This window comes from Phasianus colchicus, chromosome 22 (genome assembly GCF_987193195.1).
Source record: "Phasianus colchicus chromosome 22, bPhaCol1.hap1.1, whole genome shotgun sequence".
Classification (NCBI taxonomy): domain Eukaryota; kingdom Metazoa; phylum Chordata; class Aves; order Galliformes; family Phasianidae; genus Phasianus; species Phasianus colchicus.
The window spans coordinates 5876641-5894097 of NC_143457.1; the positions used below are offsets into that span (position 1 = coordinate 5876641).

General features: G+C 42.1%; 1 protein-coding gene and 1 long non-coding RNA gene across 9 annotated transcripts in view; one reads left to right on the top strand and one right to left on the bottom strand.

Moving 5' to 3' along the window:
• SKI (SKI proto-oncogene) overlaps window positions 1-14047 on the top strand; it is a 100158-nt gene extending 86111 nt beyond the window's left edge. For 2 of the 4 annotated variants that reach the window (XM_031613379.2, XM_031613382.2), the window contains 6 exons: window positions 2443-2568; window positions 3063-3178; window positions 4774-5039; window positions 5984-6285; window positions 8441-8671; window positions 10450-14047. In XM_031613379.2, the coding sequence (XP_031469239.1) occupies window positions 2443-2568; window positions 3063-3178; window positions 4774-5039; window positions 5984-6285; window positions 8441-8671; window positions 10450-10638 (1230 nt within the window). In that variant the 3' untranslated portion in view covers window positions 10639-14047. The remainder of the gene's footprint in view (window positions 1-2442; window positions 2569-3062; window positions 3179-4773; window positions 5040-5983; window positions 6286-8440; window positions 8672-10449) is intronic. The other 2 variants (XM_031613381.2, XM_031613383.2) reach the window with 1 other exon arrangement.
• Window positions 14048-14234: 187 nt separating this feature from the next.
• LOC149915271 (uncharacterized) overlaps window positions 14235-17457 on the bottom strand; it is a 110146-nt gene continuing 106923 nt past the window's right edge. For all 5 annotated transcript variants that reach the window (XR_016459438.1, XR_016459440.1, XR_016459439.1 and 2 more), the window contains 4 exons: window positions 17343-17445; window positions 15738-15864; window positions 14598-14653; window positions 14235-14322 (listed from right to left, as the gene is read on the bottom strand). This is a non-coding gene — a long non-coding RNA (uncharacterized LOC149915271). The remainder of the gene's footprint in view (window positions 14323-14597; window positions 14654-15737; window positions 15865-17342; window positions 17446-17457) is intronic.

Sequence of the window (17457 nt, forward strand, 5' to 3'; positions counted from 1 at the left end):
CATCACAGCAGCTCAGGTGTGACTCTGGGTCCTGCTGGTGAGCTGTGCCGCTCAGCACCAGTTTGTCAGCAGTGCTGCTGAGCTCTGCGATGGGAGATGGCAGCGTTAGAGCTGTCTGTGTGCCCTGTTGTGCACCTGTCTCCTCTCCCTGATTTTTCACCTTGTTCTCATCTTTTTGTGGGGAGGGTGAAACCGTTTCCCCCCATGCACACCCTTTCTGCTTTACTCCTCGCAGCATCTCACGCTGTCAGATCGGTGCTGGCTCCTGGCAACAAAAGGTTAAGCATCCTTCCCACGTCTGCTGCTTTTTTTGTGCTCAGAGCCCTCCTGAACCTCGGATGTCAGCCTCGATTTAAGAGAAAAGAAGGGTGACAGTGGAGAAAGCTGGAGAGGAGGCACGATTTCTTTAAAAATGCAAATGAGATCATTCTAGTTAAATCTCTCCCCTCCAGCCCCTTCTCAATCCGCCTCTCTCCCTGAGCCGCTGCTTGACGCTCGGTGCAGGGACGGGTCCGGCCCAGCTGGGTGGTGCCGAGGGGCACGAAGGCAGCGGGTGGGGGGGGTGGAGGCTCTCTGAGCCCCACCACCTGTTGCCGTTCCCATTCCAAGCCCCCTTCCTCCTCCCCGCCCTCCAGCGCTGCTCCCCTCCCCACGCCGCTCACCATCCCCAGTGGATAGGGCTGGGATCGGCACTCACTTGCCAAATACCTTTCTAATGCTGTCACTAATTCTGCACAGACAGCATCTCTGAAAGCAAGAAACAGATCTGTTCCAGTGCATTGTCCTGTGATTTCTACAAAAAGCATTCAGAAATGCCTCCTCTCAGTTGGGTTAGATGGGAGGTGCCGTAGCCAGTGCCGGAGTCAGCCCTAAGTGAGCCTGAGGCTGTGCTGCAAGAATTCTTTGCAAATCCATCGAGGCTGGCATTTAGCACTGGTACGGGCTAATTTTGTACTTGCGGTTACACATATACACACCCATGTCATTCTACTTCATCTGCTACATATGGAAAGCTGCCCCGAGCTCCAGAGTGCCAGGGAATGTTTTACTAAAACCTCCAGACTTGGTTTGATTATGTTACTATGCACACTGGGCTATAGAAGCCCTAAGAGCGTGCGTGCTGCCAGATGAACTGGCATGAGCTGGATATTCACACTGCTTCCATGCAAGGAGCAGGCTGTTCTTGTACATGTCAGAATTTCCTCCTAATCAAGGTGTGCAAAAGGGATGGAATTGCTCTGGTTTCATTGGCCTGGAAGTCAGCTGGGAGTCCGGATCAGTGCGGTGTAGCAACACTGCTTCAGTTCCTCGTGATTCTTTGGGTAAAATCACCATTTTCAGGTGTGAATAACGATTTGGAGAAGCAGTCTCTGAATTCCCAGCTTAAGATGCCTTGAAAAGACCAGTTTTCAGAACGCAAGATGCTGACCAGTGAGATCCTAACCTTCTGTCACCATCAGATCCTCTCTTTGAAGCATTTTGGGCTCTCAGAATTTTGCCATACAGGTGTGTCTGTAAAAGGAGCACAACTGCTCCTGCTACAAAAACTGAAGTGAGATGTCGGGCTAGGAAAATGTAGCACAGAGATGAGCTACTGGTGGTTCTTCAGCACGGTTCTGCCACCTCCCTTAGAACCAGACTGATGGAAGCAGAGCTCAGAGCTGCGAAAAGAAAGGTGAGAAGATGGAAGAGAAAGCAAGGCAGTGCGTGGCCCCTGTGATTTGTAGCCATGGTGCAGAGCAGGGTCCAGAACCTTCTCCCTCCTTGCCGGCAGACGAGTTTGTACTGGCAGAGCTTCAAGCTGGTGTCCCCAGTGCACCAGTTAAACCAGTAGTTACCAATTTTTTTGCAAGCCACTCTGGGACTATAGGAATTTTATTCCTTCACAGTGTTGAAGGAAAGGGGTTTTGCTTGCCAAAGGGCTTTCTTATGCTTGGGGATGATTTATGGGCCAAGCTGAGCCACTTGTGGAAAAGGCAAAGCAGCTCTTGGCAGCACCCCCAGAATCCACTGCAGCTGTGGGGTAGTGAAGTCATCGGCATAACAACCACTGCAAACAGAATAACAAAGTCTGTTCTGTTCTCGTTTAAAATAATCTTTCCAGTTCAGCAACCACATTAAAACTTACCTTTCTGCATACAAAAATAATAAAAGGCAGATACTTCTTTGCAACATGGTGTGAATGTCTCACATTTCTGCCTGTCACTCCTGCACCACCTACGCTTTACCTGGGTGTTTTAAATGGAGGAATGAAACCACGTTATGTTGTAATTTGTGCCTGTCCCATGTTTTCACTCCTTTGTTGTTCCTAAGAGTTAAAAATTGCAGGAAAAAGTGATGTTTCTTACATTCAAATATAAAATTTGTTTTTACTTTATATCTTGTTTCTAAACCGATTGCAGAATTAATAACTGTTCTTGATTTTTTCTGTCTTTATCTCAGGTCCCTTCAGATCCTCCTGCTTCCAAGAAAACCAAAATAGATGACTCTGCTTCCCAATCTCCAGCTTCTACTGAGAAGGAAAAGCAGTCCAGTTGGTTACGGTCCTTATCCAGTTCATCTAATAAGGTGATTGCTGAGTATTTTGTAATCAAGAGAGAGAAAATTAGCATGTAACATCCCTCTACTAAAACCAGAAGAGTTAATGTGAGAAAGACCTTGCCCAGGCTTTCTAAATTAATCACATTTCTATCCTTTTCCTAGCAAGCATTGAGCTATGCGGTCCTCCCAATTTCCTTGCCATCTTCCAGTGTTCACTGACCTTGATTGTGATGATGGAGTAAGCAATTCCTTCATGCCTTTGAGGTACAAGAATCCTGAAACTCAGGAGCCTCATGTGGTCTGTGCAAACCACGGATAAGTTGTTGGCAAAGAAAGAAATGTGGGCTTTCACATTGGTAGAGTTACCTCTTCCAGTGGAACCGCTAACAGTAGGCCTTAGCCAGTGGGGGAGCAGCTTTAGAGATAAGAGAACATGTACTTAACAGAATTATTAGTGCTCTGTTGGGATTAATACTTTTTAAAGATGGTTTGTACTTATTTTTTGTTCTCCTCCTTCCCAGAGTATTGGCTGTGTCCATCCCCGTCAGCGTCTCTCAGCTTTCCGGCCCTGGTCCCCTGCTGTATCAGCAAATGAGAAAGAGCTCTCAACCCATCTTCCTGCATTGATCCGAGACAGGTAAGGAGCTGAGGGAGGAATGGGAGGAATTGGCGAGCAAGTTGGTTTGTGTTTGCTGCCTTGTATTGTTTGTTAGTTGATCAGTTCGCCAGTATTATGGAATAAAAAGTATTTGCAGCTGCAGTGTTTTAGTTAGCAGAAAGCAAACAAAAAATATTATTGCGTTGTGTGCATTCATTAATTACGTTTGTTAAGTAGGCTCCCTTAGGTGAAACGTGCAATAAAAGTCTGAAATGATGGCTGCTTCCATAAACTTCAGATAATTTTGGGGAGCAGTTATCAGAAGTTCTTGGGCTGTTTAAAGAAAGACTGAGTTCCTCTCTTGGGGCAGTTGGTCAGGAAGCAGCCAGGCATTTCCAGGTGACTGCTGGAGCACTGCCTGGTCAGCAGGCTGACAGCCCAGCTGTGCCCCTCCTGTGCTGGCAGAAGAGGACAGAGGTGTGAGGACAGCAGCCTGCCCACGGATGGCACGTGAGCTGGGGGAGCTCATGGCAGCACGTTGGGCAGGAGAGCCTGGGGGAAACTCCGGGTGTGAGCCCTGTCAGAAAGCAGGCTGATGCTGTTAGCTGCTCTTGAGTAGCAGCATGATTGAACTGCTGCAAGAGTGAGTCACCATCCGTAACAGGAGGGGCTGCTGGTGTCACAGAAAGCATCAGGGCAGTCACACGTTCCCTTGCCAGCCTTTATAGCTTTCAGTCTGAAAACCCTTCGTGCCAGATTTCTGCCTCAGGGTAGAGGTTTCTTTGGAAAGTTTGATGGAAGTTGCCAGGTGTTGTAGTGATGTTGGGGAGAAAGTGCTTTGCTGCTGTGATGAACAAGCTTCATGGATGGTGTGGGGGTCTCTTTAAAAAAATAGGGAAAAAAAAAAGGCCTACTTGCTTTAAGCAGAATTTTTCAAGTAGGCTGGGAGAGAAGGGCTGAGCAGGTGTAAGGGTAGGCCTTTGGGCACCTGAAGTCTGGGGAAAAAAATAACTTCAGCAAGTTCCTGAGTTTTAATAGGTAACTGAAGATACTTTGTATTGTACACCGAGTTGTAGCTGCAAGGCAATCTTTGATTCCTCTTCTGCTACATTCTTTCTATTTGACTTTACAGTATTACTGTTCTTTAACATAGTTATTTTTTAATGTTTTTCTTTAACATAGTTATTTTCTAATGTTTTATGCACTCAGATGCATTCTGTGTCAAGAAAATAAAGATGCACAAGGATACACTTCTTGTATTCCTGTGGCCTTTGTAGGAAAGCTGTTCCCAAGCTTCCAAAACATTTGTGGATAGACAGAACTAAAGAAGTCTGGTTAGGAAAATCAATAATGCACAAAGACTGTGGGGAAACAGCATAATTTTTAGACTCTTTGAGAGAATATACGCTACATCAAATATGATCACTCCTGACCTGGTTGGGAATTAGCAGTATAAATCTCCTCCACATTTAAATGAATACTTACCAAATATATAGCCAGATTCTCAGCTGGTGTGAATCAGTGGAACTTCACCATCACTCCACTCACAGTCTTGCAGTTTCAGTGTAATGCACGGATTGGGAAGCGAATAGAATATGACTGTTTTCTCCTTCCTTTTACCTCCCCCTCTCAAGCAGTTTTTACTCCTACAAAAGCTTTGAGAATGCTGTGGCCCCCAACGTGGCACTCGCACCTCCTGCCCAACAGAAAGTTGTGAGCAATCCACCCTGTGCCACAGTGGTGTCCCGCAGCAGCGAGCCGCCCAGCAGCGCCGCACAGCCACGGAAAAGGAAACATGCTGCAGAGACCCCAGCTGTCCCAGAGCCAGTGGCCACTGTTACTGCCCCTGAAGAGGATAAGGAATCAGAAGCAGAAATTGAAGTAGAAACCAGGGAGGAATGTAAGTGTATATCTGCCTTTATTTTGTTTAATCTGTGCTCTGTTTTCTTCTGGTTAACCTCCGGGAGTCAGCTACTGAACTGTGTTGTGTTCAAACGTGATTCTGGAGGCCTGGTACCTCAGTGGCACATTAAGACACAGTCTTTGGTAATAATGAAGAGTTTGTAATAGTGGAAAATAAGAATGGAATAGAAGGCGAGGGAGTGTTGTCCTGGGGCAGGAACAGAGGTGCATCAACAAATAGTATCTGAACCACAGGGGTCCACAAACCTAGAGATTTTCATTAAACCAAACAGCCTTTAGTTAAAGCAGGTAAGTGTTGTGCAGAGGTGAACATAATGTATGTGTAGTTCACAGCAAAGTCTTTGTGGGGTATGAACACACACCCACAGCAATGCACACACACTTCTAAGCATGGAATTTTATGTCAGCCAGAGAGTGCAGTTGTAGTTTCAGAGCTACATCCATGCAGCTGAACACATAAGGCAGGGAAAAGGAGGTGGAATGCTCTTAAGACAGTACTGACATCTTGGGCCCCTCAGTGAAGGTTGAAGATACTTGTTTTTGCCTCACCAGTGTATCCTTTAGAGGATCCTGCTGCTGGTCTCAGTATGTTCAGTCCATACCTGCTGCTTACAGTTTTGGCAAAGTAAGAGATTCTACCCACCCAGGACTCTACCTATCCTGAAAATGTCAGGATCACATAGATTCATGATGTAAGACAAAGTCACAATTCAAGCAAATAAGCTGGTCCTCTGAGATACTCAGGTTTGCATTTTCATCACGCTTCAGGCATCAAAGTATAAAATGAGTACTTTCTTTCTTCCATTTTTTCATTGATTATTGACTGTCTCCTCTTTAGAAATGGGGCTCAGCATATTTTGAGTTACATTTGTTTTCTACATTTTTTTTTTTTATATTAATTTTAGATTTTCTATTTTTCAGTCACCTCCTCCTTATCCTCGCTCTCCTCCCCATCCTTTACTTCATCCAGCTCTGCAAAGGACATGAGCTCACCTGGGATGCAAGCCCCAGTCCCAGTCAACAGTTCATATGAGGTTGCAGCACATTCTGACTCTCACAGCAGTGGGTTGGAAGCTGAGCTGGAGCACCTAAGGCAGGCCCTGGACAGTGGCCTAGATACAAAAGAAGCCAAAGAAAAATTCCTCCATGAAGTTGTTAAAATGAGAGTGAAGCAGGAAGAGAAGCTAAATGCTGCCTTGCAAGCCAAACGCAGCCTACATCAGGTAATGTTGAAGAATAGCTTTCTCTTATCGCTGTCTGCAGATGCTCTTCCAGATAGAAACCATTAAGTTGTCTCATGTTAGAAAGAATTGCCTCATTTTTCCCAAATAGCAACAGCCTTTACTGGAGAACGTTCTGTAAATTCAGCTGGGAAACCAAAGTATACAGGAACCATTCTTACTTTTTTTTTAAAGCTTGCCACCTGTTTTTGCTTTAGAGTATAAATCCATGGTTACCAAAATCAACATTTTTCTTTTACTGAAAAAAAATCTTCTATCCCAGCACAGTTTATTTTATTTTAATTTCACTGAACTAGAAACATCTCTGTCATTTTGGAGGTTTTACTTACAGTTTAAAAGATTTTCAAAAGTTCTGTGATTGCCCAGCTGCTGGAGGGAGGGGTTCTTGGAGACGCTTGCTGAAGCTCTCGTGAAGAACTGAACTGCAGCTCTCCTCCTTCACCCAGTGGAGAAACTCCTATTTTCTGTAAATCCCAGGTACATCAGGTCAAAGAAAAGTAGTCAGACAAAAAAAAAGTTGGAGATAACAAATCACAGTGGCTGCACAGAATGGTGGGTGAACTTTATTTTATTTGAGATAGGGCAGAATTAGGACATAGGAATGCCAGAGAACATCAGATTAGAAGCTTTGCATGTCTTCTTTGAATATTATTTGTGGAGCTGAAACCAAACTAGAAGTGTAATCCATTTGATAGCTGTGCAGTGTCAGCTGTACAGCGAGGCCCAGGGGACAGAGCACTGGTATCTGTACCATTGGTCAAGAGCAGGTGGGTGCACTCTGGCTTTTCTTTGAGGAATGAAACCGAGGACAGCAGCTCAGAGACAATTTGTGTGCAACATCACTGCTGTGTTAAAAACTGGAAAACCAAAACAACTCAGAGTCAAGATTTTCTACTAGGAAGTAAAAGGAGGCGAAAAAGTTAGATTGTGAAGTGCATAGATAGGATCACAATTAGAGTTGTAATGGAAGGTTACCAACTCAAATTCTTGCAGAGCTTCATTACAGCAGACCTCCCTATGCTGAATACTTCTTCTGTGCAGATGACTTGTTCTGTGTAAGGTCCTGGAGAAGGGAGACTGAGCACTGTCTTTTCCACAGAGCTGCTTTTTTTTTGTTTTTCATCATTTTGGTGCAAATCAATCACTTCATTCCTTTGCATTTCAGTAAATCTGTTTCATGTTATGTATTTAAACCTAAAAATATTTATAAGTATTTAAATATATATACTTAAAGCTAACTGCTAAACTTGTTATCTACATACACAGCGTATAGTTAAAGTAAAATAGGAGTTACATCAGGTAAATAAGTGATGAATCAGCGGAACTGAACATTAAGGCATTAAATCCAGCACATGGTAGAAGAAGTTAAGCTAACCATTCTTTTCCATTTGGGCAGCTGTGGGTTTCCAGTTCCACATACAGAGCAAGTACATTTGTGCATGCTTCCAGAGGCAGGGCTGAGCTAACAATGGCCTGGATAGGAAGTGAGATTGTCAGTAGAGTGAATTTCCCATGACCCGACTGCAGCAGTACTTAACAGAAACATGCTGCTGTGAGGGTTGTGTCTGACAGGGAGGAAATGCTGCTTCTGAAAAAAAAAAAAAGTTTCTAATTTAACCATTTGGGAGACTGGTCTTTGGTCAGCCATGTTTTTCAAAGCACGCTGAGGGACTCGTCTTCTAACAACTTTTTGACAACTTTTGAGAGAGGTGGCAGTTCCCAGAGCAAAGCACAGTTTCCACTCAGTTGAAGGTTTTAGCCTGGGGTTTCCCAAGTGCTGTGACAGAGCAGCCTGCTGGCTGGGGGCCAGGAGACGTAGGGCTGCACACCACTTACCTACAGCAGAACAGAATTCCTTTGAGTTAGAAAGAATACACACAATTGGTTTTTTCTCAGGCTTGCCCAAAGTATTCTTGTGGGGGCTGACAAAATGGATCTGCTTATGGATTTCTTCAGCAAGCAATAAGTTTCCTTGTTCAGCTTTGCTGTACACAAAGAACGTTCACAAATAGCATGTATCACAAATAGCATCTATCACAACATTGTGCCTCTTTGCTGTCTTCAATTAAATAAGACGTTTGCGTTCATTCAGCCTCTGCCCCTCAGTTCTCACATGTTTACTGCTTGTGTGTTGTAGGAGCTGGAGTTCCTAAGAGTGGCAAAGAAGGAGAAACTGAGAGAAGCAACGGAGGCAAAGCGCAACTTAAGGAAAGAGATTGAGCGCCTGAGAGCTGAGAATGAGAAGAAAATGAAGGAAGCCAACGAGTCTCGGATACGGCTAAAGAGGGAACTGGAACAAGCCAGGCAGATCCGGGTTTGCGACAAGGGCTGTGAAGCTGGCAGGCTTCGGGCCAAGTACTCTGCCCAGGTAAGACCTCAACACTGACAGCAAGCAAACCCACTGATTGTGCACTTCTCAGCACTACACTGTGTCTGTATCTTCTCAGATGCCAACTGGCCTCATTTTGTCTAATCTGATAAGTCCAGCTCTTATCTATATAATGTCTATGTCCCCATCGTGTCAATTTACAACCCTGGTCCTAATTTGAGGGCTTACTAACATGCCTGAACTTCCGTTCAGGTGAGTTCTGCCCTGAACTTTGCACATTTGTCCATTAAAAATTACTGTTGACAGGCAACTAAGACAACAAGACTAAGACATTACTTCAGTTCCACTAATACTGCTGGCTGTGCCAATGCTCAGAGATCCATTTCAGTGCAGTACACAATAGGCAGTCACTTCAGGATAGTTCCTGGAATGCAGGAACGTGCCATTACATGTAAGGTGTATGCTTAAAGCTTTGAATTAAAAATCCTTCCCTGCCCTTTCTGCACCACATTCTTATGTAAGAAATTATTTTACTGTTTATTTAAACCAACCAAAGCCCAGCAGTGACCCAAGAGCTCAGGCTGTGCGTCCTTAAACCACCTTATTGTGTCTTGCTGTTGCAGGACATGTGGGATGCATGGCAATTCACTGTTCAGTCTCTGAAATAACCCAGCACAGCAGCCTAAGCTGAGTGTAGAAAGGAAATCCAGGAGGCTGCCATGAGAAACAGCACTGAAAAGCAATCCACTGCATGCCCTGCCTTCCCCGTCCTCCAAAGAAAAAGAATATTCCAGTTCCCCAGTAATACATTTCCTATAGAAGAGCATGGTCCCATATTCACAACCCACACCTTACATATAGAGAGCCCCTGGCCTTGATAGAGATTTTAGATGACAGGCTTAAGGCCATCTCCTTGCTGCATCATAAATAAGAGGTGTGAGTCAGGAGTTAGCCACAGAAAGTTTCCTGAAAATGGGGCACATTTGCCTAAATTTAAACTGCTACACACAAGAGATACGTACCACTTACTGCTGCCACACAGTATCACCACACATTTGCTTTACTTGCCTACTGTACACACCTGTGTTAATGGTAAAGGGAGTTCTTCCAGATCACATTTACTATAGCTGTGTTTCTGCTGTGCATGCTGTTAAATGCACACACTTTATGAAGGCTCTGCCCGAAGCACAAATACCTGCTACAAATACTTGATGTGGTTACTTTAAGGAAGAAGGAAAAAGGAAAAGAAAAAGCAATAGAAATCAGAAATTTGTCTAACCCAGGCTCTCAATAACGGGAAGGGGAGTGGTTCACTTGTTACCACTGTGAGACACGTCTAACTGGAGACCAGAAGCAGGAAATGATGTGGGCTTCCTCTCTAGCATCACAGGATGTCTCACTGATAAGAGGTGTCCAGACTAAACATAACCAGATTGAGAACTGCTGCTCTGGGCGTTACCTGCAGCTCACTTCCACTTTAACAGAAAAAAAAAAGAAAAACCAAGGCAACAAGTGCAGATAAACAGAATTCCTCACAGACTGAACAGAGCTTTGAAAATCTGCAGGTGCCTCCTTGCAGTTCCACACGTTTAATGGCAGAGGTATACAGGTTCCTGTATGTGAGGGTACTGCAGCTGGACATTATATAGCTGATACAAAGGATACAGCAGAAGTATTTAAGAATTTCTAAGCTAAACAGTTTGTGTAATGCACTTGGATAACTGCAGAATAGCATACGGAAAAAAAGCAGGGAAAAAGAGAATTCTTTTCCTTACCTCAACTTTGCTAGTTTCATGTCTGGTTTTTTTTTTCTCTAGATTGAGGACCTACAGGTTAAGCTTCAGCACGCAGAGGCTGACAGGGAGCAGCTCCGAGCTGACCTGATGCATGAGAGGGAGGCTCGAGAACACTTGGAAAAAGTAGTCAAGGAACTTCAGGAACAGCTGTGGCCTAAATCAAGCAGTCAATCCAGCAGTGAAAACACAACGAGCAACATTGAGAACTAAAACACCAAGTCGTCTAATACAGACAGAATGACATATATGCACAGTAAGGGAGGATGTGTGGGGTACGTGTGTAAGTGCATGTGTGAGTAGTTGTGTCTTAACACACAGATCTATGAATATGGATTCTTATTAGTTGGAAGGCAAATGTTACTCTTTATAACAGAAGCACTGAATTACGCCTCTTGTTTTTTTTCCAATCCATATAGCACAACATCTTACTGTGCCTATAAAACACAAAGTGTTTATAAACAAAATACTTTTAAGTCCACAGCAAATTTTCTACTGGCAAACTCCAAGCAAGCAGCATCGTCCAACTAGAATCAGAGTAAAAGACAAGCATGGCAGTGTTTTTATGTTGCCCTTCTGCCTGTCGGAACATTTTGGAATTTAAAAGCAAACTTTTCTTATAAGCTATTTAAAGTAATTCATTACACAGACTTGGTATTAAAAAAATTAACGATTTTTTTATAATGAACCTTTAAAAGCAAAACAAAAACCTTCGATGCACAATTTTTATGACTTGTTAAAGGCTTTGGGATTCTTAATGCAGAAGCCCTTTGGTGATGATGCCATTTCATTAGCAGTTTTCCAGCCGTCTAGGAAGCCATCACAGTTTTAATCCTGTCCTGTGGTTGTATGACAATTTCAGAGTGCTTTTCAAAGTTGATTTTTTCCTTAGAAACAATCACCTTCATTTCCTGTCCTGAACACAAGAAGAAAGGAAGATGCAGGATTGTAAGGGCGTGGGGGAGGGCAGGAAGAGAAGATGGACGCTTCAGAATTATAAACCCAGCCTTACAGACTTCAGTGTTTCAAATCACGCCATATTTTCTAAAGACATCTTCATTGATCGATGTGTTCAAAAGACTCACTTCATCCAAGAGCACTTCAGCTTTAGGAAAAGAAAGAAGTAAAGGAAGGAAATGGATGATCTGTTAAGTTGGTTGAGAAATAAAGCAGAAGATGTGTTTTGAAGTCATTCTGAAATCTTCGCGTCAGCTTTCAGTTCTCTGGAAAACTCATCTTTGTTGCACCACCTTACCATAGAATTCAGTATTTACCTACTTCTATTCTGAACTGTTTGTCAGGATTTCTGTGCCCAAGGAGAGTGCTACATCGCATTATTGGATACTACAGAATAAACGACATTTTTGCTGCTGTGAATAAGCCTACATCTTTTTTAAAAGAAAAACTTCTGTTTTTAAAAATAGAAATTACTTTAATTTTGGGATCCAAGCCGCAGCCCCGGAATAAAAATGCAGCATCCCATCACTTTGTCTTACTATTATTGTTATTGTCGTCGTCGTCAATTTTTTTTAAACTGCACTTTGTCAGAACATTACTCTGCATTTTATTCCATGTTTTGGAAGTTTACAAGTTAAGCATTCTCGATTCTACTCTGCAGATGTTAAAATCATCACCACCATTTCCACCACGCGACACCTCGCACCGTCGTTTCCATGTGTGCAGAAGGAGAACTCAGTGGGTACAGAGTGCTACCAAATAAAAGAGCAGCGTGCTGCTGGTTGGGTTTCACAGCTGTGTCTGTCGAGGCTGGGAAGTGCTCAAACACAGTTGGTGCTTTACTGAATGAGAGAGAAGTTATTTTCACCCACACACACTCACCTCTGATACACTCAAGCTCAGTGAAAAGTTGATCTGGGGCTGCAGTTGTGCCTTCCAGCTCATTTTTCCTCTCAGCATCTTCTATAGGCAATGCTGACGTTTTGTTTTTTGTTTTTTTTTAAAAAAAAACCTTTAAGAATAAAAAGAAAAAAAAAATAAATCCTATGCATCATCATACCCAGAAGTTATCCTAAACAAAGAAATGTATTTCCAGTAATCTTTATTTGCTTTTGGACATTAATGCAAACTATGTAAGCTTAAAAATTATTTCCCTGTAGACAGAAAGCGGCTTCCAATCCTAAAATTACAGTATTTACTTACAGTACATTAGAGGGTTTTTTGTTGTTGTTTTTTCTTTTGATGTTGTTGTTTGTTTGTTTGTTTTAAACAAGAGCTGTTTGCTTGAAACCATTATAATAACCATTATAGTAACTGTGAGCATTAACAGAGAAGTTCATATATACGTTTTAGGTACAAAAAGAAATATGAAAGGAGTAGGGACAATGTAGAACTGTTGGGAGCAAGAAACAGTGAAAGCAAATAAATGACACAAACCTGTCTGGTTGTGCAGGGCTTGGCCCTGCGCGTGGGATGCTGGAGCCCGAGGCTGGATGCAGAACTCCTCTTCTAAAGTGCAATGCAAAAGGATTTTGATTATGCTTAGGCAACGTTGTTGGGTTTTGTTTTTTTTAATGTGGGGTGTTTTTTTTGTTTTGTTTTTTTGCTTCTTTGTATGTTTTTTTTTTTTTTCTGCAATTATTAAATCATATGCATGGAATTAAAATCTCTGCCATATGTATATTCATTAATGGGCATTATTACTGTCTTATGTAAAGGGTTTATTTTGTTATGCAGTATGCATAAAAATGTTCTCAGCCTTATGATTTCCAGATCTGTATTATTCACTGATTTCTTCAAGGGAAACTGAACAGTTTAAGCTTCAGTTGATCATTGTGCATTTCAGAAGTCTCCCATTTGCTACATTTTGCTGCCATGTTAAGAAATTACACATAGAACACATCTGTTCTCACCCCAATATCAGATTCCTGAAATCTGCTTTTTCAGATATTGTTGTTTTCCTCCTGCTATGACTCACCCACACATGGGCAGCACAGCCCTCTCCCTTTGCTTTTCCTTCCAGGAGCAGCGCCCACTGACCTGTAGCACATGGCACTATTTATTTCGTGTGTCTCAGGAAGGATAGTGATTCACTGCCACAACTTCTGTGCATATGATGCTTCTGCCCTCCAACATCAATGAATTCTGCTTTTTCTTTTTTTTTTTTCCTCCCAAAGAAAAAAAATTAATAAGAAACATTTTTCTTAGCTGTCAAACCACCATCATCATCTTTGTTTCTCACATAGATCAGATGAGATTTGCAAGAAATCTTTCTAAAATGAATTACATTATAAATTATGTACTATTGTTAGAAAAGCACGGCTTCTTCTTCTGCCATGTATTATAATAAAGTGTAATACATGACTAAATCACAGCATTTGAAGTTAAGACTTATTAGCGTTTGATTCTAGGGAATGGAAACATCCTAGTAAAAAATGTCTGTAAAATCAGGTTTACAAATCAGTGTGATTGAACAAGGTGCACAAAGGCTGACAGCAACCCCTTTCCACCAGCAGTTAATTGACAGGGGAGTTTTTACAGGATAGGAATTGTAAATCATTGTGTGTCTTTCCTAAGTACACTTTTACAATAAAATCTTGATACATTCTGCAGAAATAATTATTTTTTAATTCAGAATTCCTGTGTATGTAATTTATTTTTACGATAATTCTGTCAGTATAAAGCCATAGAGACACTTCCTAGAAAACGTCTCTCAAAAGTGGTGGGAACCTTCATGGAAGCAGTGGTGGAGGTGTTGAGGTGAGGGGGTTCTGTGTGTAATTTCTGTGTCTGCTGCCCTGCAGTGGGGCAGCTCTCACTCACTGCTCAGTCCGCAGGTGTAGGAATTGTAAAGGCCATCTTCTCACTTCATCTGCTCTTTAGTTTCCTTTACCAAGTTAAAAGGGAGAAGAGGTGTTTCACACAGGCTGTTGACTCTCCCTGTAATTAAAAATATATTACTTGTATATTCAGTTTAATCACTCATTGTTTCTATTACTGAAAGAAGACTTAACGAAGGGAAAAAAAAAACCAACAGCAATAACATTCATATCTTTGGAGCAGCTAATAGTATAACGTAATATTCTGCTTTTCAAACAGAACTAGCCAATGTAAAAAAACTTAACAGTAAATTCAACATGTAAATACTTTTTTTCATTTTACACTGTTGTATTATAAGTGTATATGGTGTTTACTTTTTCAAAACTCTTTCTTACCTGGTAGCTGTCTTGTTTTATGAGTTGTGTTTTTAACTAAGAAGAACCTTTGCTGTCTGTTAGGAAAAACAAAACAACAAAAAAAAATCTTTTTGCGAGTTTCAATGTGGGTTAACCTCTCTCCATCATTTGCATTTTATTTGTCCATGTTTTCACTGTAAAGTATTTTATTACCAAAAGGTTGATTTTTCTTTCTGTTCTGCCCTCTCCTCAGAATCAGCCCCGATGTTTTAAGAGTTTTTTGTTAGTTTGGTTTTTTTGTTTGTTATTGGGTTTTTTTCTTTTTTTTTTTCTTTTTTTATTGAAAGAAATCACAGAAATGACATTTTTTCAATTGAAGAAAAATAAATCTATACATTTATAATAGCCAATAGCATTTCAGCACATTTTTGTTATCCTGGTCTCTCCTATGCTGCTGCTAATGACAATATTATGACTTACTCTACTATTCTAGAACTATTTTTATGTAAGTAATGTATGCTTTCTTGTTTATAAATGCCTGATTTAAAAAAAAAATAAGAAAAAAGCTTGGCATATTTATCTATTTCGCTGTGTACCTTGATAGTCCTTTTCCACCCCCTTTTCCACATCCCCTCCCCTTGAAGCAGATAATATTGTAAAATAAAGGACTTTATGAGATTATGTATGAAAATAGCTATGCTTATATACCACAGTGACTGAATGTACAGTGTATAGACGCATTACCTAAAATAAAATTGTTTGTCCAGAAAAAAATAAATAGATATGCAATGGTTTTTGAGTTTTTTCTGCTTGCAGCTGGGCCCTCCTTGTTCAGGACAGGCAGATGTCAGAGACATGAGAGCTGTCTGGGAAGGTGCGAGGGATCTCTGAAAAGTCAGGACTTACCAAAGCAGTTTAATTTAAACACTACAACAGACAGAAACTGCTATGCAAATGCACACACAGCTTCCTTAGATTGTCATTTCCCTTGTGTTAATTTCCCAGGTGACACGTATCCTTACCTAGAGCAGCAGCAGAGGTAACAGCACAACACCAAATGCTGCCTGGCCTGGGCAGCCACCGGTGCCAGTTGTGCTTCCTTTCCTTGAGCCTCTCAGACCCAGCAGATTAAACAGACATTCCTGGGCAGCAGCAGGGCTAACAGAACACCAGACTCACCTGGAGACCTGCAGGCTGGAGATGTGCTCTGCCCTGAGAGCAGAGGTGTGGAAGAGGTGAGGGCTGAGCATCAGCTCTGCTTCCTCAGCAGGTTCCCTCTGGGGCTGCTTGGATCAGTCTGTTGTAGCTGTGGAGAAATAAACACAAAGCTCGTGACTAACATGGGCCAGATGTCTTCACATGGCATGAGCCACCTCACAAATCTGATGACAGAATAATTTATTATTATGTGCTAATAATACTATACATATATTTATTGCATGCATGCATATAGATCTGGACGAGTCATATTCTGTAAAATAGCAAACTTTTTTAGCCTGCAAGCCAATTTCTTATGTTCCAGTTTTGAGATCATGCAATGTAGCCATGTATTCATCTGCTGCACACCCACACACCCTAAAAAAAAACACAAAACCCCTTCTGCCTATGGGTGGAAGTGGCATTAAATTGTCATAGATGCTGGAGGGAAGCTCGGATTTCCTGCCATGGTTTATCTTTTTTAGCATCCAAAAAAAAAAGAAGGCTGACTGCTTTAAATGCTCTCAGGCCCACAAGCAACCTGAGGCTGCGTGCTAACAGAGCACCAGCCAGCCCTGCCACGAGGCTCTGAGGCACCACTTACACAGACAATCATCCTCAGGTCTGCACACGACAACACTGATAGAAGAAAGGAATTAATTAGAAATGATGCGTAACTCTTCGCGGGAAAATCCTAACAGTGGATTAAGTACATTTCCTTTGAAGAGGGAGACGTGTAAGCACATAAAAGTTTGTACCAGGTCAAAGAAAAAGAAATACAAGAGGGGAAAAATGCAGAAAGCAGGAGATGGAAACATATGTTAAAGTAATTCTCTCATGGTTTTCTGAGAAACGGCTGCAGAATTTCCACAGCTCTGGTACATTTCTTAATGTGCCCTTGTAAAACAGTGGAAAAGCCAGAGAATGATCAAAGGAAGCTTAAAAAAAATTGTACTTCTTATTTCTGACTCATCCGGCCTTGTTTTCTAAGGTGTTGGTTTATTTCCTGTTTCTACCACCTGGACATTAGCAGTGGGCACAGCCAGCAGTCACACTCCCAACTCAATTTCTCAACAGGACACAGCAGAATTCCTTCCTTTAGGAATAGGGTGACAGTCCTCAACCTCATTTACCTTTGTATTGCAAATCAGTAAATTAACTCAGACACAGATTGAAAGGTTCCTACTACACTGATAAAGAACAGTGTAGTAATAATTCAAAATTATTATGCAAGAAGAGAAGGACAAGACAGAGTACCTTCCAGAGCAGGAAGCTTCAAGCTCACCCACCACCCACACTGAAACTGCTGTGATGCAGCCCTGGGTTAGTGCCAGATTCCCAGCTCAGATAAAGACATCGAACTTAAGATAATTTTCAAATAAATCTGGGAGTAAATCGTGTTTGTTTCATCTTCTGAAGTTAGCTGAGGCTAACTTGGAAGTCAGGCCTGGCTGCTCATACGGCAGTCTCAGATGTCTGCATCCCCAGTGCTATTGGACATTGTCCTTACTCCTGGACTATCCCTATGCAGCTATATCCCAAATTTATCTGGCTGCTCTGCACTCCAGGAGCTTTCATTGTACTGACCTACATTACAGGCACAAACACATGGAGCAGACCCCTGTAGATCATTCGCCTCCTCTGCCGTTCTGAGCTCACGTCCTTTGGAAGGAGGATGAATACATGGCTGCTGTAATAGAAG